Source organism: Ranitomeya imitator, chromosome 8 (assembly GCF_032444005.1).
Source record: "Ranitomeya imitator isolate aRanImi1 chromosome 8, aRanImi1.pri, whole genome shotgun sequence".
NCBI lineage: Eukaryota > Metazoa > Chordata > Amphibia > Anura > Dendrobatidae > Ranitomeya > Ranitomeya imitator.
Window position 1 is genome coordinate 30,389,981 of NC_091289.1, and position 24,962 is coordinate 30,414,942.

General features: G+C 42.3%; 1 protein-coding gene across 2 annotated transcripts in view; it reads right to left on the reverse strand.

Moving 5' to 3' along the window:
• The window catches only part of FLNB (filamin B), a 195,577-nt gene that overhangs the window by 5,468 nt on the left and 165,147 nt on the right, over positions 1-24,962 (reverse strand). The window contains exons 28-43 of one of the 2 annotated variants that reach the window (XM_069736663.1): positions 24,185-24,374; positions 22,219-22,466; positions 21,905-21,976; positions 20,813-20,915; positions 17,768-17,908; positions 14,417-14,545; positions 14,109-14,282; positions 12,911-13,069; positions 12,212-12,415; positions 11,969-12,121; positions 11,229-11,351; positions 8,440-8,706; positions 8,171-8,308; positions 7,412-7,527; positions 3,675-3,807; positions 3,361-3,537 (exon numbers count right to left, since the gene is read on the reverse strand). In XM_069736663.1, coding sequence (XP_069592764.1) covers positions 3,361-3,537; positions 3,675-3,807; positions 7,412-7,527; positions 8,171-8,308; positions 8,440-8,706; positions 11,229-11,351; positions 11,969-12,121; positions 12,212-12,415; positions 12,911-13,069; positions 14,109-14,282; positions 14,417-14,545; positions 17,768-17,908; positions 20,813-20,915; positions 21,905-21,976; positions 22,219-22,466; positions 24,185-24,374 — 2,527 coding nt within the window. The remainder of the gene's footprint in view (positions 1-3,360; positions 3,538-3,674; positions 3,808-7,411; positions 7,528-8,170; positions 8,309-8,439; positions 8,707-11,228; positions 11,352-11,968; positions 12,122-12,211; positions 12,416-12,910; positions 13,070-14,108; positions 14,283-14,416; positions 14,546-17,767; positions 17,909-20,812; positions 20,916-21,904; positions 21,977-22,218; positions 22,467-24,184; positions 24,375-24,962) is intronic. The other variant, XM_069736664.1, reaches the window with a different exon arrangement.

A 24,962-nucleotide genomic window follows, 5' to 3' on the forward strand; every position in this document is an offset into this window, starting at 1 on the left:
AGTAGGGATGGAGGCCCATAGCGGCGATTGCCCTGAGTGCAATTTTCTTAGGGGTACAAATTCTATCTTTTGAAATGTTCTATCCCTAAGAAATGAAGTCACTAATGCAAAAATCCAGAGCAGTGCGCGTGTGGACATCTATCCAAGTGTCCTTGATCTCCGGGTAAGTGATACTTTAAACTAGTTCAGCATCAACATGACAATGATACAGCCGTATCCTGTGGAAAACGGCAAAGAACCATGGAGTCCACCACTCTCCAGCCTGTAGGACCAGGCTGCGTAATGACGTCACTGCATTGTGAATTCTGTGCCAACCCACTCTGTGTACAGGGAAAGACTGTCACCCAAATTAGGGGAGCATAAACTATTTTTTTTGAAGGGGGTGAATCAAATTTGGCATTATTTTTTAAGGTGGACACTTGGTGCATAGTCTGTTTTAGTGGAGCGCTCAGGGGGCATAGTTTTAGTGGGGCGCTCAGGGGGCATAGTTTTAGTGGGGCGCTCAGGGGGCATAGTTTTAGTGGGGCGCTCAGGGGGCATAGTTTTAGTGGGGAACAGTTTTAGTGGGGCTCTCAAGGGGCATTACTTTCCTTACAGAGCACTGGAAATCTATGCTATGTCACTGACTACAGTAAAAGGTATATACCATTGATATATCAGAAATTAGCTATCAATGTCCGGGAACATGCTGCTGAGCCATGATGTGGCAGTGGGCACCCATGTGATACATTGGCAGGATGGGTCTTCGAAAATATAAGCTACTAGATGGTGGCCCGATTCTAACGCATCGGGTATTCTAGAATATGCATGTCCACGTAGTATATTGCCCAGCCACGTAGTATATTGCCCAGCCACGTAGTATATTGCCCAGCCACGTAGTATATTGCCCAGCCACGTAGTATATTGCCCAGCCACGTAGTATATTGCCCAGTCACGTATTGCCCAGCCACATAGTATATAGCACAGCCCACTTAGTATATTGCCCAGTCACGTATTGCCCAGCCACATAGTATATAGCACAGCCCACGTAGTATATTGCCCAGTCACGTAGTATATTGCCCAGTCACGTATTGCCCAGCCACATAGTATATAGCACAGCCCACGTAGTATATTGCCCAGTCACGTATTGCCCAGCCACATAGTATATAGCACAGCCCACGTAGTATATTGCCCAGCCACGTAGTATATTGCCCAGTCACGTATTGCCCAGCCACATAGTATATAGCACAGCCCACGTAGTACGGTATATTGCCCAGTCACGTAGTATATTGCCCAGCACAGAGCCACTTAGTATAGAGACTTAAAAAAAAAAAATAAACATATACTCACCTATAGCCCGTTGAAGTCCTGCTATACTTACCATCCGCCACCTTTGCCGCTCCTCGCCACGTTCCCGGGACCGCTCCATTGCAAGCGGCAGCTTGCGGTCCCAGGGCTGGTGTGAGCAGGACCTATGATGACGTCGCGGTCAAATGACCGTGACGTCACGGCAGGTCCTTGCCGCACACCAGCCCTGGGACGGGACCGGAAGCTGCCGCTTGCAATGGAGCGGTCCCGGGAGCGTGGCGAGGAGCGGGAAAGGCGGCGGAGGGTGAGTATAGCAGTTTTTTTTTTTTTTAAATTATTTTTAACTTGACCTATTTATAGTAAATATTTGAGACACACAGGGTTAATAGCAGCGGTAACGGAGCGCGTTACACCGCGGGCCGTTACCGCTGCCATTAACCGTGTGTAAGCGGTGGGGATTACGGAGCGGGCACCGGGCAGTGAGTGTAGGGGAGGGACTAATCGGACTGTGGCCTTCGCTGATTGGTCGCGGCAGCCATGACAGGCAGCTGCCAAGACCAATCAGCGAACGAATAACCGTGACAGAAGGACAGACAGATGGAAGTACCCCTTAGACAATTGTGTATATAGATTATTTACAGCTCTTCCTTATAGCTTATGCGGGAGAGTCCTTTTGATGCCTATATGCCCCATTGTCTTAGTAAGATGACCCCTTTAAGCAAACCGTAATTGTGAAATTTCTACATAAAACCTATACACATGGTAAAAATTATATATATATATATATATATATATATATATATATATATATTTTATATTTATTTATCTTTTTCAGATCTGTAACGCAACATTATCTGAAGTATTGTTCTGCGAGGTGGACTCATCACAGACACAATGGTTCATTTTTAATGGAATGTATGAATAGGGAACATCTGCTTTGTAATAATGAGCTGGCATAGCCGAAGGACAGGAGAACAAAACCCTGCACAGAATACCCTGCGTGGCTTATCAGAGCTGCACAGGCCGACAGCATCATGGGGACTGCATCATTTCCAGACCATCAAACTGTCAACACATCTCTCCTCAGCCAGAAAGCCGTGCCGTCTGCTCAGAACTGATATCTAACTACATTTACATGATGAGCATTGTGAAAAGGACAGAGAATAGAAATAGAATCTAATGAAAAGTGCAGAAACACGTCAACATACCCAACCCTACTGTCATCAGAGTAGTAAGGGAAAATATGGGAGTTTAAAAGAGAAGCAAAAAAATGTGACAGTAACATCATTTCCCATGTATTATACAACCCATACAAAAGAGAACGATACAGCAACTTCTAAAGAGTTAATAAAAAGAAGAGGACATGGCTGCTTCTCAATGGCTAATCTACTAAAAGAGGAAATAACTGAGTATAAAGGGTTTTTCTGAGACTCGCACTACTGTTTACATACAGTGAAATTTCCCAGATCAGATGCAAGAAGCCTCACAAATCTGTGAAGATAGTGAGTCATGGGAGAGTACAAATCCAGGCTCCATTTTAAAGGCCTAGAGATTTTCTTGGACTCCTTGTACCTATTGTAGTTTCCCCAAGAGAGGATACACTGTCTAAGGGTGCAAACAAAGCTTATTTGAGGAGGACAGAGGAGATTAAATTTCTGCCACATACTGGTGACAGATCTGGGGTTTTTAGTTTGTCCATGGCTGCCATATTAGTAACCCATGTATACCCTTCAATCACCTTGCAGGGTCAACCAAGGAAGCCCCTATTCTTTTGAACAACTTAGGCATCATTGTCAATATTGGCTGCCACATCTAAGAGGTGAAACCACCAGGCTTGACGTTCTTTCTGATCCCCACAGTTGCATCAGTGCATTGACAAAAATGTATGACATGATAAGCAAACCACATTAGTTCTTCTACCTGCCTAAATTTGGGGTATGGCCAGATTAAGAGTGTAAAACTCTACACCTACTTACGACACCAATTGTATTCATTTTAAATATAAAATTGCTGACTGTTTGGCAGTAGAAGACTTTAGATTGATGTGTGATAACTTGCTTATAGCACTCCTACCTGTAACACCTTTCTCCAGTCCAGCACCATAAGCCGTCACAAGAGCTGGATCACCCTCCTGTCCTGGTTCTCCTACCCTCACCTTGAAGGGGCTGCCAGGAACATGGCTTCCATTAAACTTCACATCAATAGTGTGTATGCCGTTCTCCCGGGGAATGAAACGCACTGCATACTTGTCTGCAGAAAACAAAATATACAATGTTGTGGTGGACACGGGTCTTTTAAGGGAAGCTCTAACCCCCAATGACAGATCTTGCAAATATTCACAAATTATGTGAATTCTTCTTTACAAATTTTTACCAATATGTCCTCACCTGGTTCCAGCTCCGAAACATGGCATTCCTCCACAGCTCCTGAAGGACTATGCACCTTGGCATCAATCTTGCCCTTAGCACCATTTAGTCTGATGGCGAATGACACCGGCTGATTGACCTTCAGACCAGACTCCTGAAAATTGCAATCCATATTAGAGATCTAACAAAACTTAAAACATTTTAAATTTAATGTGAAGGTTATACAACATTACTGAACGAAACAATAGCTCAATGCCACATTTGACAGTCCAAATGTTAGCCGGCACTCAAATCTTTTTAAAATAATTGCTTTATGGATCCAGTAGAATAAAAAAAAGGCACAAAAAAATGGTTGAACACAACAGCACAAAAATAAAAAAGGTAGAAAAGAAATATCCGCTGCGCTCACAGGCAACATGTTTCAGACCTACATTGTCCTTGACAAATGACCATGTAGGCCTGAAACATGTTGCTTGGATATTTCTTTTCAGCAGTTTCCATTTTTTTTTTTAACTTTTATACTACTGGATCAATTCAGCAATTCTTTTGAGAAGATGTGAGTGGTTGCTGTCATTTGGAAAATGATTGCCTGTCCTAGGAAGAAAGGATAGCCTCCACGCTTTGTGCAAACCAAAGAGCCAAAGGCTCTACATATGGATAGGTGTATTAACCCATTACTTGCCAAATTAGCAATTTTCTTATTTTTTTTTTTTGAATGACAGATTTTTAATGATTTGGGTCCTAATGAATCAGAAACATAATTTGCAAAAAAATTTTTCCTATTTTGTAAACATTCATTTTACAAACACAACACAAAAAAATTGGACCTAATTATAAAAATTATAAAATCTTAAGTTGCTAGAAGCTAAAGATTAGGCGTCCCAAAAAAATGACATTGGTAGATAATGGGTCAATATGAGGGCGAATTTACAGCATTTCCCAGAAGATTTCCATTTTGTAATGGCACTACTTTGGGGTCCCTATATCCTATTAATTGTTACAATTATTTAATTATTTGGCAGGAAATGCAAAAAAAAAAAAAAAAAAAAAAAAAAAGATTTTCTTTTGCTTGCATTTTTTTTCAGATGTTTACTGTGCAGTAAAAATAACAGAGCAACAGCATTTATTGACATTTTTTGTAGGATTTAGAATTATCACACGTGAAAAAAACATCTCACTAAGTGTTTTAAACGCTAACTTTTTACCCAGTCATAGACCCATTATTTTTATTTATTTTTTATTTCTCGTTTGTGGTTGTCGAGGGTCTAATTTTCTGCAATAAGGAGTTGCAGTATTGATTGGCACCATTCCAGGGTACATAGAATTCACTGACTAATGTCTCTAATTAATTTACTTTATTTTAGTTTTTGCATCATGCTGAAGAAATAATTCATGAACAATAAAATTATGTCTCCAATTTATTTATTTATGCATTTATTTTTTTCACCATGCTGTAGAAATAATAAACGAACTGCAAAATATTTTAGAAAAAAAAAAAAAAGATTTATTTATTTTATTTATTTGGGGAGGAGACTTTTTTCAGGCTTACGAAGAAAAGGGATTTAAGGAGGAACTCCAAACCTGGCGATAAAATTATCAAAAAAAAACTTTATTTAAGGCATGTCAGCCATGTTTAAAAACGTGAAAAGCACCTGGATTATTGACTGCAACATCTAAAGAGGTTCATCTGCCAGGATTGGGAAAAAAAATGGATCCCTGCAGTTGGGCCAAGAGCACAGCCCCAGCGAGATCAACATGATGAAGATGCTCCTCATGTCCGTCATGAGTCTTTAAATTATTAAAGGGGTATTGTAATCCAACATGTGCGCCGTAACAATCCCTCCCGGCGAGTATGATCTCTGCGCGCTCCATACAGAACACATCTGAGTGTCTTCTAACCAGGAGACAGTGAAAAGACAGAAAGCAGAGATCTTTAAAGCAAAGAGGAATTTATACAACAAAATATTTAAAATATTTTGAAAATTATTATTATTTTTTTTTTTAATTTTCCAGAAAATAACATGGATTTATGAAATCCGAAATACTCCTTTAAACAAATCGTGAAGAAAAATTCTTACATAACCGACTATCTTTAGGCATGTCAAGCATGATGTTCCCAAGGAAACGGCTTCCAGTTCAGTAATTTTGCATAGGAGACGTGCAGCTATGTCTTCAGCAAAGCTGCTCAGACCGGTGTAAAATAATAAATGTTGTACTGTACTCCTCTCCTCAATCCTTGTTGACCCCTAGGTTCCCCATTAGTAGTCTCGCAATAGACATGTGACCGCTGCAGTCAATCCCTGGCAGAAGCGGTGACGCGTCCCATGATTGGCTGCAGCAGTTGCATGATCGTCCATTCAGACTACAAAATACACTTTGGATAAGGAGCTGGGAAGAATTGGAACGGGAGCGGTAGGGGATCGGTAAGGGGAGTTTTGCTTCCATTATTACAATTATTATATTTTTCAATATTTTGACTATTTTACTAAAACAAATTTTTTAAGGAATTGTCCACTTTTGGGAAGCCCTCAGCAGCGGTGTCAACAGGATATTGGCGCAGGAGACAACAACTGACATCGGGATCAGGGGTGGAGACTCGGTGGGAATAAAGCACTTAAAGCAGTCAGGGGACAATGGATTCCTGAAACTGGAAAAGCCCTCTAAGGATGTCGTTTTCTTATACTTAAAGTTGCACATAGCTAGTCAATGCTTTTTTTTGTTTTCTTAGAAGCAGCGCCACTACTGCCCACCGGTATTGCAGCTTAGCCTTATTTATTGAATAATAAAGGCCAGTGGTGGCGCCATCTGTGGAACATAAAGCAATGTCTTTTTAGGTGCAGCTTCTTTGATCAATTGCCGATAGAGGAAGAAAGGTGGAACAGGTAATAAAGATATCGGAAGTCCCCAGATAGCAGGGACTTCTCAACAAACCGTCAGTTTCTAGCTAAATGCTAAAGAGGGACGGAGCTTTGCAGCGCTGCACAGGGATTCCTCTGTGCAGATGTGACAACATAATCACATTTGGGCTCTCTCTTTAGCAGGTAACCGCATCCATCGTAGAGCGAAATCCTGTCAAAGGTCTTTAAATGAAACACAAGAAAGACACCATAATGCCACCGTGACCAATTAATGACCCTGTGAATAGCCCTGGGGGAGAGAGAAAGTGTGGACACAAACAAAAAAACAATGAGTTTGAGGATCTGTTCACACTTGCATTTGAGGACGTCTTGCATTTTCGGCCATATTGGATGGGAAAAACACTGCAACATGAAGTGAAACCCAATGGACTCCATTATAAGCAAGGTTTCACGTGACTAACACGCACAAGCATATATGAGGTTGTGTGTATTGTGTGTGTTGTGTGTATATATATTTGGGTCAGGAGACTCATGGCCGATAAGGATATCACATTCTATCACGTTTGGATACAACAAGAAACTTAAAGAAAAGGTGTTGGCCAGCTAGGGGATGAGAGGACACTTTTTGCCTCTGCCAGATAAATGTTGGCCCATTTGATGTCTATGTGAGGACCTTAAAATAAGAAGGAGTCAACACCCAACCATTACTACTTTCAGAAGGCCGTGGGAGCTAAGAGTTAATATCGGATTGTTAGCTAGGGGTAATACGTCTTTGTTCTAGCTGTACGATATGAGATACACCATAATTTAGTCACACTCATCCTTCTCTGCTAGACTGGAGAACAAGGACTTAATGGGTCACTAGGTGGCAGCCAGAAGAGATGTTTCCTTGTGCCTCACCTGAAGACTTGAGACAGTGAGCCGGCGGGCGTCATCAGAGGGCGCGATGATCGGAACCATGAATGGGCTCTGTGGGATATGTTCATCGTTGAACTTGATGATCACTTCATAGTCACCTGAAACAAGGGAAAACGGGATGATTATTCTCCATATTAGCCTACGCATTACTCCCTTTCTCTCCTAAATCTTCCTCCATCAACTACGAGTGAGGTTATTGAGAAGTAAAAGGAACAGTGGCAACTCAGCCACAAAATGGAGACCCCGTAGTATTACAGAGCGGGGTCATCCACCCAGTGCTAAAATGCAGAGGGCAGAAAAGTCACCAACACTCTGCCATTTAGTTATGGTGAAGTGAAAACATAATGCTTCAGCACAAGACATTGTGGACAATTATGGCTTCCAACTTTGTGAGGATGGGCCTTTTCTGTTCCCCATGACTGTGCCCAGTGCGCAAGGTCCATACAGATATGGTTGGGAAGAGTTTGGAGTGGAGGAACATGAACGACCGCGTAGAGTAAGGACCTCAACATGAGCATCTGACCTCACAAATGCCTGTCTGGATGAATGGGTAAAAACTCCTACAGACACCTCCAAAATCTTGTAAAAAGTCTTCCCAGAAAAGGGGGAAAACCTCCACTGAAGGTAATTCTGACTAGTCAAACCCTGATGACTAGTCAAAGTGTGAACAGCAATCTAAACTATATAGATGTACGGTATTTAGCTCATGCATCACAGTATTTGGTTATGAAAAAAACATACCGGGCTCTTGAACAACATAGGAAACCCCACAGGATCCATCCTTTCGGTCCTCAAAGGAAATCTCAGCTTTGCTTGGCCCTTCGACAGCTATGGAAAGTCCACCGGCACCTGCTTCCCGTGTCCATATGCTGAATTCAGCTACCGAGATGCAAGAGAGCAGTGTCCAACTAAGTTATTCAATCTAGTTCATCCCATATGATGACTTTACCCTTTGAAATATCCCATTAATGGTGGATAATCCGGATACCATTGCTGGTTATGATTCCTACCTGGAATTCCAGCTTCTGCCCTCTCTAGACCAGGACCTCCGGCCTTGACTTTCTCGGCTCCTCCTTCTCCCAGTGGTCCCACTGTAAACTGGAAAGGACTTCCCGGTACGTGCTCCCCTCTGTACTTTACGCTCACTGTGTGCACTCCCATCTCTTGGGGTATGAAGCGCACGCAACAGGTGTTGTGGCCAAGGTCAACGATTTCGGCATCATCTGTTCTTCCCGAGGGACTGGTGACTTCAGCAGACAGTTCTCGCATATCGATATCTAGGAAGAACAAGTGGAGATGACTTACTGTCATGTCACCAGGAATAATATTACCCGCACTGTCGGAGCACAGAAAATGGATGCAATCAGCAAACCAGCAGACCATAGCGTACAATACTGGGCAGATGGAGAATTATCCTGCGCGCAGCCCGCATGCTTCATGCTTCAGTGGCTTGTACTTGAAAGGTTGAACGTAGACGGTAGACGATATTTTTACATGTCTATATTACTGAAAATTCTATTGTAACCTTAAAGGCGTTGTCCGGGATTAGAAAAGAAGTACTGGCTCCGTCTCGAAAATCAAACCCAGTGGCACCCAATTGAACCCATTTGGCTGGAATGGGGTCTGTCTGCTTTCAGGTCATGGGGTCATTACTTTATACAGAAAAATATTCTATGGTATTTTAGGCCAGACAGAGACTTCAATGCAGATCTGAGCAATGGTTTCACAGCACCAGTGTACAAAGTTTTTTGTAAGAGCAGACAGGCATAAGAATAGCGAGGCAAAATCTGGAGATAGCTTGAATCTACGTGAATTATTTCCTAACATATGTAAAATGCATACATATCAATGAAAAATAAATCTTAGTATTTTTGTTTTTACATAGTTATACATTTTTTTATTTTATTTATATATATATATATATATATATATATATATATATATATATATATATATATATATATATATATATATATATATATACATACACACGCACACATTATATTTTTGTTTAAATTTTTTATTATTTTGATTTGCTTTAAGTTAGTTATAGTATTTATTCATATAAATCATTGTCCATGAGAACCATTTCTTAATGAACCATTCACAGTTTAATGGGCAAATCTGACCTCAAAAACATAAGAGTAGTGCATGCAGCATTATTATTTTTGCATGATATTAAAGAGTCATTCCCCAAAACAAAGTTATCACCTTTCCATAGGAGTGGGGATAACATGCTGATCATTAGGGTTTGACCACTGGTAAGTCCAACGATCCTGAAACCGGGGTTCTGGAACCTCAAGAACAGGACTGCGGAGGTGTGCAAGTTCCACTTTATACATTCTTTATTGGACTGCTGAAAATGCCAAACCCTGCCTGTACTTGGCTTTATCCGGCAGTCCAATTGGCAATTAATGGAGGCAAATAAAATCTGTACCTCTGGTTCCCTAAAGGTGCTCTCACATTGCGTTCTGTGTCCCTTTCGGGGCATACATTCTAAATCCCCCACAAAAAGGGGTCCGGACGTATGAGGCAAAGGGGCCATAGACTACAATGGTGGTGGCATAGCGAACGTTCTCACTACCGAGCACCTTTTTCGGGAGTGTACTCCTACGGGAGTCAGCCATTCGCACGCATTCTACTACGTCTGAGTGTCCGCCTCCTGTAGGTGTACACTCCCGAAAAAAGCGCACGTCTGAGCGCACGTTCACTCTGCTGTCACCATTACAGTCTATTGGCCATGTAGCCATATATGTCCGGTCACCATTTTGTGGGGGATGCCCGATGGGGACACAGACCACAATGTGAAAGCGCCATAAGGATAGGGCTATGGAATCATTGGGGGTTCCAGCGGTCCGATACCTAGTTGTCAGCAAGTTATCAGAATAATAGGGGATAAATCATTTTGGAGAAAAATAGACGTTTAACAATATTTCCCCCCCCCCCCCCCCCGGCATGCGGTTTGTCCAGCTAGTCAACAAGCTAAATTCCTAGCCATGCTCAATATTATACACCACACACCCTCCTCCGGCCCGAGCGCCTTAGCTGCCCTGGTCAGCGGAGTACAGGGAGTAGACTGACGAGTCGGCTTCTGTCCTCTCGTGACAATGCCAATAGGAACCAAGTAACTATAAAAGTATAGGACACATTAGAACAAGATGGCATACAAATCGCAAATGTATAGAGTGATGTCAGGAGCGCAGAAGAATGAAGACTCCTCTACCAGCGGCTCATCTGCCATGAAATCAGAAGGATCAGAATCACCTGTCAGGTGAGAGTCGGGAGCCATCTCACCCACATCAGATGGTCGGGTACTTCCGCAAATATTGGTGGGCACGTCTGGCATTTATTTAATGTGTACGGGGGCCTGAAAGTTACCTAAAAGTTTGCAAGTGTGCGTTTTAGTCCTTGCAAAGCACAGGTTGCATGAAGCCGCGTGAGGTCCCTGCAGCACTCTACTATGGAAGGCATTGTTTCTTGGAGCCTGCCACAATTTTTCTTGTTGTTGGACCCCCGTCTAATAATGGCTCCCGCCAAACCAATCCTGTATCATCCATACATCACTTTTTTAGAAAAAAAAAAGCACAACGTGACGTAAAAAATAATTGCCATGTTGAGAAATCCTGAGGACTCGGGTTACTGTATGTAAACTGGCTGCAGTGCACTAATCCTTTTGGAAGCATGGCTCTGGCTAGATTATTGCTTGACATGAGTTTGCACTTGTAATTCCGTAAATCAGATCATTGAAAATATTTGACAAGTAAAAGGAGAAGCTGCAGATTAATGGGTAATCTCCTACCTGGTATTTTTAGGTTAAGCTCACAGATGCCCCCCACTGTGGCAACAGACGGTGCCTTTCTCCGCCGTGTTATGCTCTCCTTCACTCTTCCTTCTCCAGTTACTTTGGCTGTGTAAGGGCTTCCTGAAAACATATTAAAAAAAAATAAACAATTTAAAAAAACAAAGGCAAGCAATATAATTATGCTAAATATCATTTAACACTATACGGAGAAAAGTGTTGGGACACACATGTTAATCATTGGAATTACATTTTTCATTCAACTCCATTGCCCCGATGTAGGACATCCGGCCTGTTGCCCCCAGTGTAGGAAATCCAGTCCCTCGACCCCCGGTGAAGGACATCCAGCCCCTCGCACCCCAGTGGAAGACATCCAGGCTTTTAAGATGGTCTTTCTTAAAGATTGGTGGGGATTCAACCTTTGAGACCCCCTACAATCAGCTTGAAATGCCATAATGTCCCATATTGTATGGATGCAGCATTTTGTATGGATGCAGCAATTTGTCATGTTACCCCACAAATCAGAAGAATGGGCATCGTTATTCCTACAGAATCCCTGTAAGTCTATTTTTCAACAAAAAGCAGTTAAAGAGGACTATGCACATTCAATTTTTCACCCACAGATTTTTGGAGATTTATTCTCCATCTATGGAGAATCAACAGTGCAGCTTGAAATTAATGAAGTCACGTCATGGTTTTAGGTCCACAAGTTTAGGTTCACAAGGCCTGGTCGGTCTTACCCGGGACATGTTCATCTGCAAATTTGATTGATATGATGTAAATTCCTGGCTCTGTTGGGCAATAAGACACCTGGCAGGTGCCATCTTCCAAATCTTCAGTTTGTATATCAACTTTGCTGGGTCCTTCGACTGCTAATGAGAGTCCACCATAACCTGAGAGTAATTACATGAAAACAAACGATTAACACCCTTTAAAAAAAAACAAAACCGTATTTTAGGTAGCATCACAGATCGAGTACTAACCTGCTTCTCTTGTGTCTACAACAAAATCTGACATCTCATAGGTACGCCCATCTGTCAACCCAGGTCCAAAAACTTTCACCTTGCTGGCATCTCCTATCTCAGATTGATAAACCATGATGGATATAGGGCTGTTGGGCACATGGCGGCCATTCTTCTTGATGCTGACCAAATGTTCTCCTACCTCCCGAGGGATAAAAGAGATACCTGAAAAAAATATATATATCAGAATATTATAACATTATTTGTTACAGAATACAAAGTTGGTATTTTCTCTGTCCTTCATCGGAATTATCTAGGTACCATACGGGAAAATGGTCAAGGACCCAATGACTTTCCTCTACGCCTTGCATACATTTGGCAGTTTTACTTCTCAAGCAAAGGGATCATTATTAAGAGGCGCATACTAGTCATTTAATGGGTCCAGGGAGGGATCCAAATGGTAATTTCTCCAAGGTTTAAACAGTGTAGAGACCAGGACCACGACGAAGAAAGCTCCATATTACCGACCATCAAAGAAGAAGGTTTCAAGGAGAAACACATGGAGCTCATCGTCTCCAAAATTAATACTGCACCATATACAGAAAAAATTTCATGTTATGTAACTGCAAAACTTGGCTAAAATTAAAAAAAAAAAAAGAAAACATCACAAAGAATATAATAATCTAATAAACTAATCTTCGGCATTCATTTTGTGCCTACCAATGTGGTTATTGGGAAGTCTCTTCAGAAGGCAAGGCTCATCATGACCAGATGGGGCCTTAATGCTGGCCGTCAGCAGGCTGAGATCGGTCTCGTTGATATCCAGTAAGAAATCGGCCGTGGACCCCAGTTTGACTTGGGAACGCCTCCTGCTGTCATCTAAAGGCAGAACAGATGACATCACATCTAACGAGCCGCAAAAGGCAGAAACGACATTAAGCGAATTACACTGAAAGGTCATCGAAATTAGTTGCACAAGTTGAATAAATCAGCAATACATGTTCTCAGCTCCCAAGTCCCGGGAATTAATAGACAGCAGAAATTGATTCCTTCTGTGTTTCTGGAAATTATTTGCATATATGTAATGCAATTTATGGTTGGAGGATTTACATATTTATATAATTAATGCAAAGTATTACTAGGAGCTTAACATTAAGTAGATCAAAAGTAGAGATTCCATGGAAGATTCAAGGTAACCAGAGTTAATAGAAAGGGGGGTCCTCAGGTATCAGTCACAGAGTGACCCCTCACGAACTGGGAAATTCGATATCAAGGAGGAGGAGCACTGAAAGACCATTACAATCACTGAGAGAACCATGCAAGAGCACAGCTCCTCCTTCTGCTGCCCGACACTGATCAGTCTGATCAGCGCAGGGCAGGATGACAGGAAGCTACCAGGACCTGCACATCAATAAAGCTGCATGGATCCTGCAAAGCCTGAGTAACTGAAGGACATTTTAGGTCACGTCTACCCAACTGATGGTATATCAACCTCTGGAATAACCACTTCTATCAGGAGAACCCTTGTTCCAGCAAACGAATACAGATTGCTTGGTTCCTTCTCTAACCCAATATTGGACAGGGTCACCTCTCGGTCAAGTTGCTGTCCCCTCGCCTAGTGGAACATGTAAGGGACCCAATTCTATTGGGTATCAGAAATGGAAAACCCATGTATCTGATCAATGTGGCATACCCTGCAGATGCTTCTGGAAAAATAAATCGGCAACGCTGCGTGCACCGTGGGGATCCTATGTACGGAGGGAAACGTCTACATACAGCGCCCGCATAATGGCCAAGATCCAATTTTACATACATGATGGTCTCCTCTCGCTTACAGTAAAATTATTAAAATTGTTTTTTTTTTTTATATATATATATTATGATTTTCTTAGAGACATAATAATTAAATCCATTTTACCAGTGATTTTAGCAATAAATGGGCTTCCGGCAATGTGAGTGTCGTTGTATTTGACCAGGATGCTGTAATCTCCAGGTAAGGTCGGCAGGTAGGTGACGCTACAGGTACCATCTTTGTTATCAATGCAGCTAATTTCGGCTTTTGAGGGTCCTTCAATCGCCAGGTCAAGACCACCTAATCCAGATAAGTAGAAAAACAAATTGCGCAAAAGTCCAAAATGAGCACAGAACACAAAAACGGGACTTTGTATCTTTTATAGGTTTACAGAAATGCAATTATTACATGGAAGAAATGGAGGAAAGTCGTACCTTCTCCTGCATCCTCTGTAACAATGGTGAACGTGGCGGGCTTGTGTGCAACTCCATAGCTAAGGCCTGGTCCGTACGCTGAAACACTTCCAGTGTTGGGATAGTTAACATAGAACTGTAATGGACTTTCTAAAAATCAAATGAGAAATAAATCGTAGTAAGTCCTGAAGAAAAGATAAATGGAATAAAAGATGAACTATGGAATTATGTGAAAAAAATTTAACATTTGTCTAGGTTCATGTACAACTCTTGCACTACAATAATAGGCAAAAGAGGCAAAAGTTTATAAACGTTTTGAAATGTTAACATTGTTATATTTAAAAAATAAAATAATACATAAAGCAATAAAATAGTGTAACAATACAATATAAAACGAGTGGCCTTTCACCCTCTTACCACTGGGGAGCAGCACTAGAATACATAGTTACGGAAGCACCCAACAGAATTTATTTTTGGATTATTTTTGTGCCGCAGAACCTATTTAAAAGGTATTGCTGAGGTATGCAAAAAAAAAAAAAAAACCCTAGAAATATTGAGCGTTCTTGCATATGGTTGGAACAGTAACGAAAAAGCCACAGTTAAAAAAAAAAAATTGGAGATTTTGTTGCGTAAATGATTTGTATTTGCTTCACATTTCACCCTTTGTACTGCAAAATTCACAGCATAAATGCACACTGTGCAGATACCGAATCCGCAGTGCTGATTGATCTACGCTTCACATCACTGCACTGCATAGATGATGGAAAGAGAGAGCAAGAGAGCGCAGGCGAAAGAGAGCGAGCGAAAGAGTGCGAGAAAGGGAGAGCATGAGAAGGGGAGAAAGAGCGAGAGAAAGAAAGAGCGAAAGAAAAAGAAAGAGCGCAAAAAAGCATGCAAAAGAGCGAGAGAAAGAGGAAAAAAGATAGAAAGAAATAAAGCCATTTTTCAAGCACCAAAATTCGGGTCTTCAGACTTTTATGGGTTTTGGGTACAAGTTAGGGTACAGTTCTGGTACCGAAACTTTGGACTGAAGTTTGCTCAAACCCGATCTTCCACGGACCCGATCTTCCACTGGTCCGCTCATCCCTTGTCAGTATTTATGTGAAGACACTTAGCACATTTTGATGCCCCTCTCTGATACCACAAGAAAAAAGACTTGCAAATCAGACACATTTTGGTACTTTTCAGCCTGGCAAAAGGGCCGGGACTGGAGGATGAAGGGAAAGGCCATGGCCAGAATAGGGATTGTAGTAGTGTCCAGATAATGGAGAAGCACAAAAGCACCCTCACTACTTTCAAGACCACACTCGCCACAGCTAAACAAACCTACTTCTCATCTCTCATATCCTCCCTGTCTCACAACCCTAAACAGTTATTCAACACCTTCAATTCTCTCCTCCGTCCCCCAGCACCTCCTCCCTCCCCACTTATCTCAGCTGAAGACTTTGCCTCATTTTTCAAGCATAAGATTAATAACATCAGAGACAGTTTTGGTCAACAACCCCCAGAGCCCTTCCTCCCGACTTCCCAGCCCTCCACCTCCAAAACCAACATCTTCACCATTACAGAAGATTGACTCTCCACTCTACTCTCAAGATCACATCTCACCACCTGTGCACTTGACCCAATCCCATCCCACTTCATCCCAAACCTCACCACAGTCTTCATCCCAACCCTAACCCATCTCTTTAACCCATCACTAACAACTGATGTTTTCCCTTCAAGCTTTAAACATGCCTCCATCACACCTATCCTCAAAAAGCCCTCTCTTAACCCATCCTCTGTATCTAGCTATCGCCCTATATCACTTCTCCCCTATGCCTCCAAACTATTGGAACAACATGTTTACCTTGAACTGTCCTCCCATCTCTCTTCTTGCTCCCTCTTTGACCGCTTACAGTCAGGCTTCCGGTCACACCATTCCACTGAAACTGCCCTAACTAAGGTCACCAATGACCTCTTAACCGCCAAGAGCAAGCGACACTACTCTGTCCTCCTCCTCGACCTGTCGGCTGCCTTTGACACAGTGGACCATTCCCTATTATTACAGACCCTCTCATCCCTTGGCATCACAGACTTGGCCCTATCCTGAATCTCGTCATACCTAACAGACCGGACATTCAGAGTCTCCCACTCACACACCACCTCCTCACCTCGCCCCCTATCTGTCGGAGTCCCACAAGGTTCAGTCCTAGGGCCCCTGCTCTTCTCCATTTACACCTTTGGCCTGGGACTGCTCATAGAATCTCATGGCTTTCAGTATCACCTCTATGCTGATGACACACAGATCTACATCTCTGGACCAGATATTACCACCCTACTAACCAGAATCCCTCAATGTCTGTCCACTATTTCATCCTTCTTCTCCGCTAGATTTCTGAAACTTAACATGGACAAAACAAAATTCATCATCTTTCCCCCATCTCACGCGACCCCCCCCAACGAACCTATCCATTACAGTAAATGGCTGCCCACTCTCCCCAGGCCCACAAGCTCGCTGCCTCGGGGTAATCCTTGACGCTGATCTCTCCTTCAAACCACATATCCAAGCCCTTTCCACTTCCTGCCGACTTCAACTCAAAAACATTTCACGAATCCGTACATTCCTCAACCAAGAATCTGCAAATACCCTAGTCCACGCCCTCATCATCTCTCGCCTTGACTACTGCAACCTCCTGCTCTGTGGCCTCCCCTCTGACACACTCGCACCCCTCCAATCTATTCTAAACTCTGCTGCCCGACTAATCCACCTGTCCCCCCGCTATTCCACGGCCTCTCCCCTCTGTCAATCCCTTCACTGGCTCCCCATTGCCTAGAGACTCCAGTACAAAACCCTAACCATGACATACAAAGCCATCCACAACCTGACTCCTCCATACATCTGTGACCTTGTCTCCTGGTACTTACCTACACGCAACCTCCGATCCTCACAAGATCTCCTTCTCTACTCCCCTCTTATCTCCTCTTCCCACAATCGTATACAAGATTTCTCTCGCGCATCACCCCTACTCTGAAACCCTCTACCACAACACATCAGACTCTCACCTACCATCGAAACCTTCAAAAAGAGCCTGAAGACCCACCTCTTCCGACAAGCCTACAACGTGCAGTAACCACCGATCGACCAAACCGCTGCACGACCAGCTCTATACTCACCTACTGTATTCTCACCCATCCCTTGTAGATTGTGAGCCCTCGTGGGCAGGGTCCTCTCTCCTCCTGTACCAGTTATGACTTGTATTGTTTAAGATTATTGTACATGTTTTTATTATGTATTCCCCTCCTCACATGTAAAGCGCCATGGAATAAATGGCGCTATAACAAATAACAATAATAATTTTCAATGAAAACACCTTCTAAGCCTTACTATACCTGGAATATGGGCTCCATTACACTTGATATGTAACTCGTGGAGTCCAGTCTCTGTTGGCACATAACGCACAGATACAGTGCCATCCTTATTGTCAACAATATCTGCATGGGCGGCCTTGCCCGAGGGCATGATGACTTCACCTAAACAGCGGAACCAAAGAAATACGTGAAAAGGAAGTCCTGTTCAAGCATAAAGGCCATGTACACATTTGCACAAATTTCTTTTTTATTGTTCATTTACTTCCTAAATGCGAAAGTTAGGCAACTTAAAAAAAAAAAAAAAAAAACTTTCACCATTGTGCTCCATGGTGTCTGTAAGTTGGTTACTCAGCTCAAAGCTTCTGCAAAAATGTTACAGATTATTCTCATGTACGAGCAAATATGAACTACCGGTAATTATGTTGATCAGACTGATCACTCATTAATCAGAATGTGGTACATGGGCAACAGATTATCAAAATCGGATAAGTCTCTGACTTTCAAAAGACCTCTTGATCTGTGAAAAATCACAGACATCTGAATGACCCCATAGACTCTCATAGGCACAAGTACTATCCGTGAACAGGGGCGGATTATCAGAGGGTCAATATGAGCGGTAGCCCAGGGCCCAGTGGTCTGGGGGGGCCCTGAGCTACCGCACAGAGGACACACTGGGGCAATGCTGGAGGACACACTGGGGGGCAATGCTGGAGGACACACTGGGGGCAATGCTGGAGACAGTGGGGCAGATTGCTGGAGACAGTGGGGCAGATTGCTGGAGACAGTGGGGCAATGCTGGAGACAGTTGGGCAATGCTGGAGACAGCGGGGCAATGCTGGAGACAGTGGGGCAATGCTGGAGACAGTGGGGCAATGCTGGAGACAGTGGGGCAATGCTGGAGACAGTGAGGCAATGCTGGAGACACTGTGGCAGATTGCTGGAGGACACACTGGGGGCAATTGCTGGAGACACTGGGGCAGATTGGAGGACACACTGGGGGCAATGCTGGAGACACTGGGGGCAGATTGCTGGAGACACTGGGGGCAGATTGCTGGAGACACTGGGGCAGATTGCTGGAGACACTGGGGCAATGCTGGAGACACTGGGGCAGATTGCTGGACACACTGGGGGTAATATGCTGGACACACTGGGGGTAATATGCTGGACACACTGGGGCAGATTGCTGGACACACTGGGGGCAGGACTGGAGGCATGGGCAGAATGTAGACACGGGGCATGATTGGAGACATGGGGCAGGATGAAAGACATGGGGCAGGATTGGATCATGGGGCAGGATGGATACGATGGAGACAGATGGGGCAGGATGGGGAGATCATATGGTATAGAATGGATACTCATGAGGGCAGGATGGGAGAACATATGGCTGGAGCCAGGAATGAGATAAACGGGGCCAGGATGGCGAATATTATTACCATAGGGGCTAAATAAGGGATATTATTACTGCAGTGATGTATTTATTTTATTTTTTGAGTATACGGTTTTAAATGGGGGGGCGGTCCTGTTACTGTGTAGAGTGACACTATATCGCCTTTTTATCTTCATGTGGTGTAATGTAGAAGTTGTGAAAAATTAAGTAATGTGTTCTACAAGCGGAACTCGAGAACTGTTTTATTTCCTGCAGAAACGAGTCCTGGCTGGAAGAAATTATGGCGGTCTGTGCTGGATGAAAGATGAAGGACTTCACCTAGAGACGCCACTGGTGAGTCAGTGTTACCTATACACTGACACTATACACTATATACTATACACAGCGGTCCTGTGTACAATGTCACCAGTGATCACTGTATTACCTATACATTATATACAGAGCTCCTGTGTATAATACCACCAGCGAAATCTGTATTACCTTTACACAGACACTGCATACTAAGTACAGATCTCCTGTGAATACTGGCACTTATGGTGAATTGATAGTATATTGGTTTTTTTTGTTTGTTTTTTTTTATTACTGATCAGTATTGTAGTATTCAGTCACTATGTGGTGGTAATATGTGGTCTGAAAATGGTGTTATGGTATTTGTCCCTTGTATGTGCTATTTGGTCACCAAGTGGTAATATGTGGTCTTGACATGGTGCGGTGGTATTTGTTCCTTGTATGTGATATTATTCGATCACTGTGGTTGTAATTTGTAGTCTGGTCATGGTGCGGTGGTATTTGTTCCTTGTATGTGATATTATTCGATCACTGTGGTTGTAATTTGTGGTCTGGTCATGGCGCGGTGGTATTTGTTCCTTGTATGTGATATTATTCGATCACTGTGGTTGTAATTTGTGGTCTGGTCATGGTGCGGTGGTATTTGTTCCTTGTATGTGATATTATTGGTCAAGATATACCTAAATTGTATTGCAGATTTTAACAAATATTTAATAGGTTACAGTAGAGTAGGGCCCGGCCATTTTTCTGGAATAATCTGGTTCTGGTATATCATGAACCCCGTCACATGACCCCCCCGTCACATGACCCCCCCGTCACATGACACTCCCCCCCTCCCCCCGTCACATGACCGGGGGGCCCACAGTGTGTGAACAGCCCGGGGCCATGGCTACCCTTAATCCACCCCTGTCCGTGAAAACCGTGGATAGCACTCATACGTGTAAATCGTAAGTCTGAATGATGCCTTACAGATAGCAGCAGATAGGAGAATTGGATTTTACCCAGATCTGCAATGGAGAGGGGATAAAAAAGAAGTTTCAGCCTCAAGGAGGGCAGAGAAAACAGGCTGCAGATCAGTCAGTGCAGGACAGAAGCTGTGCTGATATTTGAGGTATTGAAAACCGCAGCACACCCAGAGCTCATACCTATTCAGCCTATATTACTGGAAGAGAAACTCCCACAAAAGAAAAAACAGAAACTTGAACTAGACTGAAAACTTAATTCCAGAAGGCCAGAAAATTAATGAAAGAATGAAAATTGCAAACAAAAACTTAGCGCAATTATATTAACTAAAGGTATTTGTAATATAAGTAAAAAATAATTTGTTTTCAATGCCTGCTTCATTTTATTGCAGTGTCATAAAAAAAATAGAATTTCTGTTTTTGACTCACCTGTTATTTCTCCTGTTCTTACGGCAAATGGGATAACTAAATCGAACGGCTTGAATCCCATACCATTCATAGAGCCAATTGGGGCATAGGCAGTCTCTGACACCTGGGAATGAAAACATCGTATGAACACTAGAAGAACATGGCTGCAATTGGAACTGGGGATTTTGCAAATTGACTTGTGTGATAGAAGAATTGCTTTAAAGGGTCAGATAAAAGGATGGTCCTTTATGAACAGTGGTCTGCTACATATGTCCTCATATAAGGAGGGACGGAGTGAGGCAGCGCATCTCCAAGTATATAAAAAAGCCACTGCACACTAAGGGCTTGTGCATATTCACCAGGACTGTCAGAATGGAGAAAATGGAAAAAAAATTCTCACTCCGACCACACTCGTGGTTTCCCTTATAGTTTCTAATTCTATGCATGAACAAGAAGGACCAGGAGGAGCATTTACTCTGCTCCCTCCCCCCCCCCAACAATAATATATGAATTTGCCAGAGACTTTTTTTTTTTTTTTTTTTATTTATTTTTCTTGCATGCTCCCCCACAATCTTTGCACACAGAATCAATTTGCAAAATTGCCGCCGTGTATGTGAACCAAAACTAAATATCAAAACTCCTGAAACACCAAAACAGGAAAAAAAAATAATCTGGAAAAGAAAATGATTTAGACATATCTGTGCAAGCAGGGTAGAGAATGACATAACAGTAGTCACGCGGCGGCACCATCATCTCGGGAGCTTAGTAGTGATGATTTTCAAGAACACAAACCAACAAAAAACAAAAACACATAAAACACAACAAAAGTGAAATGAAATAGTGAAATGTATCATGCAAGAAGGGAACAAGTCATCAAATCAAAAGAGGCTTCTTTCGAAGGTCGATAATAACATAAAAGGGATTGGATGTGATTTTTCTTTAGCTTGAAAAGGCAAAAACATGTCATGATGCAATAATAAAGAAATAAGAAAAATGATCAACGTGGCCGAGAGCGGCTCAAGCAGTCCTAAGAAGCAGCAGTGTCAATTCTGTCATGGAACAAACATGGAAGGAGAGTGGATCGGTTATATGGAGAGGAATATATATATATACCAAGGGTTCATAGCCTGGAGGACAGGCACTAACAGTCTGCTGCTGAGCCACTACTGGGACTTCATCTGTAGCCTGGCGTGGTGGAACAAAAAGGTCAATATCATTTCATCATGGAACAAACAACAAGCAGAACACCGTAATCGCCTTTTTCAGGTTTGGGCTAAAATGGGCATTTACAAAAATCCAATACATTTTATGGTCACTCCATCTCTTGTTGAATCTGCATTGAGAATCACAATGGTAAACCCAAACCGGAACAAGAGGTTCCTCCATCCAACGTTATACATTACATATAGTCTACGACAGCCACTTACCATAACAGTGAAGGGGCTATTGGGGATATCTACCCCACCAAAGCGGACATGTATAACATAAGGTCCGGTTTTAGCGGTGGTGTAAAAGATGTCATAGGTGCCGTCTTCGTTCTCGATGACATCAGCTTCTGATTCTAGACCGTCTGGATCTAGGATGCTACAAGTGACCTTTCCTTTTCCGGCCGTTGTGGCATCAACCACAAAACCAACCTCTTCACCGGTCTTCACAGCTGGTTGGATTCCAGGCCCTGGAAACACAAAAAGCAAATGGTGTCAACTTTTATTTTCTGAGTTGATGAACCTCAACTAGCGGTAACAAAACTCCTTAACGAGCACCACGTTGTGTTCAGGGCACAACTTTTGACTTGCCGCCATCTTTAGAGAATGATCACAGTGCCATGAATTGAACAGTCCCAATGTGATAACTTTATTGGTCTTATCTGGCCCCTTAGGTGCTGAGGCTGATATCGATCTGAGGCGTCTGACAGAGGGAGAGGTCTTCATCTGTCCCCTTCCTGCAATATACTCTTATTACAGCCAGGGGCCATAACAATGGTCCTGAGATCTGCTGTAAACATTAGATATACATCTATATAACAGATAGTCTGTCATTCAGTAATGCTTAAAAATAACATGTTACTCAAAGCATCAAGACTCCCAGGAGGACAAAAGTATGATTAAGTTGAAACATACTTCATTTGAAAAAAACAATTTATTATTTTTCTTTAATTTTTAAATAGTCCACATTGAAGAAAAGAAAAATCCTGATGTATTTGATGCCACCGCTGCTCTCGTAATAACCCATAGGATGATGATAACTGCCTGTCTACCCACATGATTGATGACCGTAATGTTCTTTTCTTTAATTTTATGTCATTTATTCCCTTTGGCCTATTTTTTTGCAGATTCTGCAATGACTTTAATTTGATAACATGACTTTATTCCAAATCCAGACACCTAGATTTAGGAAAACATTTCTAATTCCTACAGCCACCATTAGTGGAAATGTCATAGTTTATAAAGTATGGTGGGGGGCGGGGGGTGGGTTATAAAGCCTAAAAATAATGTTTGGAAATTATTCAGCACAGAATTTTGGACCTAAAAATGTCATGGTATGAAGAGGGTGGACACCGATTAACCCTTTGACTTAGATCTACTGTTTTCTGAATTACTCAAAAAGTCTGATCACCCCTCAAATCATCACGTACACCCCTCCATAGTACATGAAATTCCAAACTGCTGGATTCGGTTATGATATCAGTGTAATTGGCCGATTTTAGAGAAGATGATCCGGAAATAACTCACAATGGAAACTCTACAACTGACAAGTTCGGAAAGCGGATTTTATATCTCTTTCGTGATAATTTTTAGTCCCCCAAAAATTATATACCCATCTCAGAATACGTATGTAACAGTAGAATATTGAGAAAGCAGGGTTACAATGTCTTAAGACATCATAGATTGGGACAAAACAATATTGTTTTCCGCCTAGATTGGCTTCTGTTATTTTGCACATTTTTCAGGAAATCTCAGGTAGTGATGGCAAATGAAGACTTGGGTGAGACAATGTGTCAGGTTCGGTTTTCTCAGCCTGTTTTTGACCAAATCATATAGGAATGCAGAAGAAGGAGACGGCGAGGAGAGAGGAACAGGTGCAGCTCAAATAACCACATATAAAGAGAGCGATAACAAATGAGAAAAAAAAGGAGCAAGCGGGCAGGAAAAAAAACCTGAGAGCTCCAAGGTATAGAATTCCACTTAAGACAAATTCAACAAAAGAAAGTAATGTAGAAGTGGATGAAGAAACATTTGCTGTAATGTTATATATATATATATTTTTTTTTTTTTTTTTGCCCCCTCAGGACTATACTTGATGTAGATAGTAATGTTGAAAATGTACAAATAGCACCTACAATTCCTAAAAATTAGGCAATTGTCTGATGACATGCTCCATGTATGATTATACCTGCTGCTGTACACTTGCTGGCATCTCCAGAGGGCATTGCCCTAATTCTGTATGGAGAATAGGGTATATCATCGCCACCATATTTTACAGCAACCTGATAGCGGCCAGTTTTATCAGGGACGTAGGAGACGGCATATGTTCCATCCTTGTTGTCCAGGATTTGCGCCTTCTTTGGTTTACCTTCTTGGTCCTAACAGCAACAAAGGATATAAAAAACATTTAAAACACAAACCTCCCAAAACGTAATGACATACACATGACAGTATTGTGAACAGCTAAAGAAACACAACCCGAATCACAATATTGTTACAATAGAACAAACATCAATGAAAATTACTGCTCCCTTGGAAGCCATAGAGCGATCATCTTCAGTTACAACGGCATGTTTTGAGAATTTGCCCAGAGTGTATTCTTTGTCCATCTGCACAGATTTCGGAGAATATCCCCCCTAGGCTCCAAGTTTTCCTTTAATCCCTAAACAAACAGCAATGTTTCTCATTACACATGATTTACACTTTGTAACTAGCACGAGGGAATAGCATTAAATCCCCAGCGTCCAGCAATAGCCGACATCAGCAACTGGCGGAAACATACTGTCATCTCAAGCACTTCTTTTGTACCCAAAATCTTTATAGGTGTTGGATGTTTGTATGCTACAGCACTCCAAATCTGAGGCTTAGAATAGATTTAAAGCATTTTCCAGGACCACAATATTGATGGTCTATCCTTACTCCAGATGACCAGGAAACGATCATGGGGAGTGCCAAAATCCAGACCC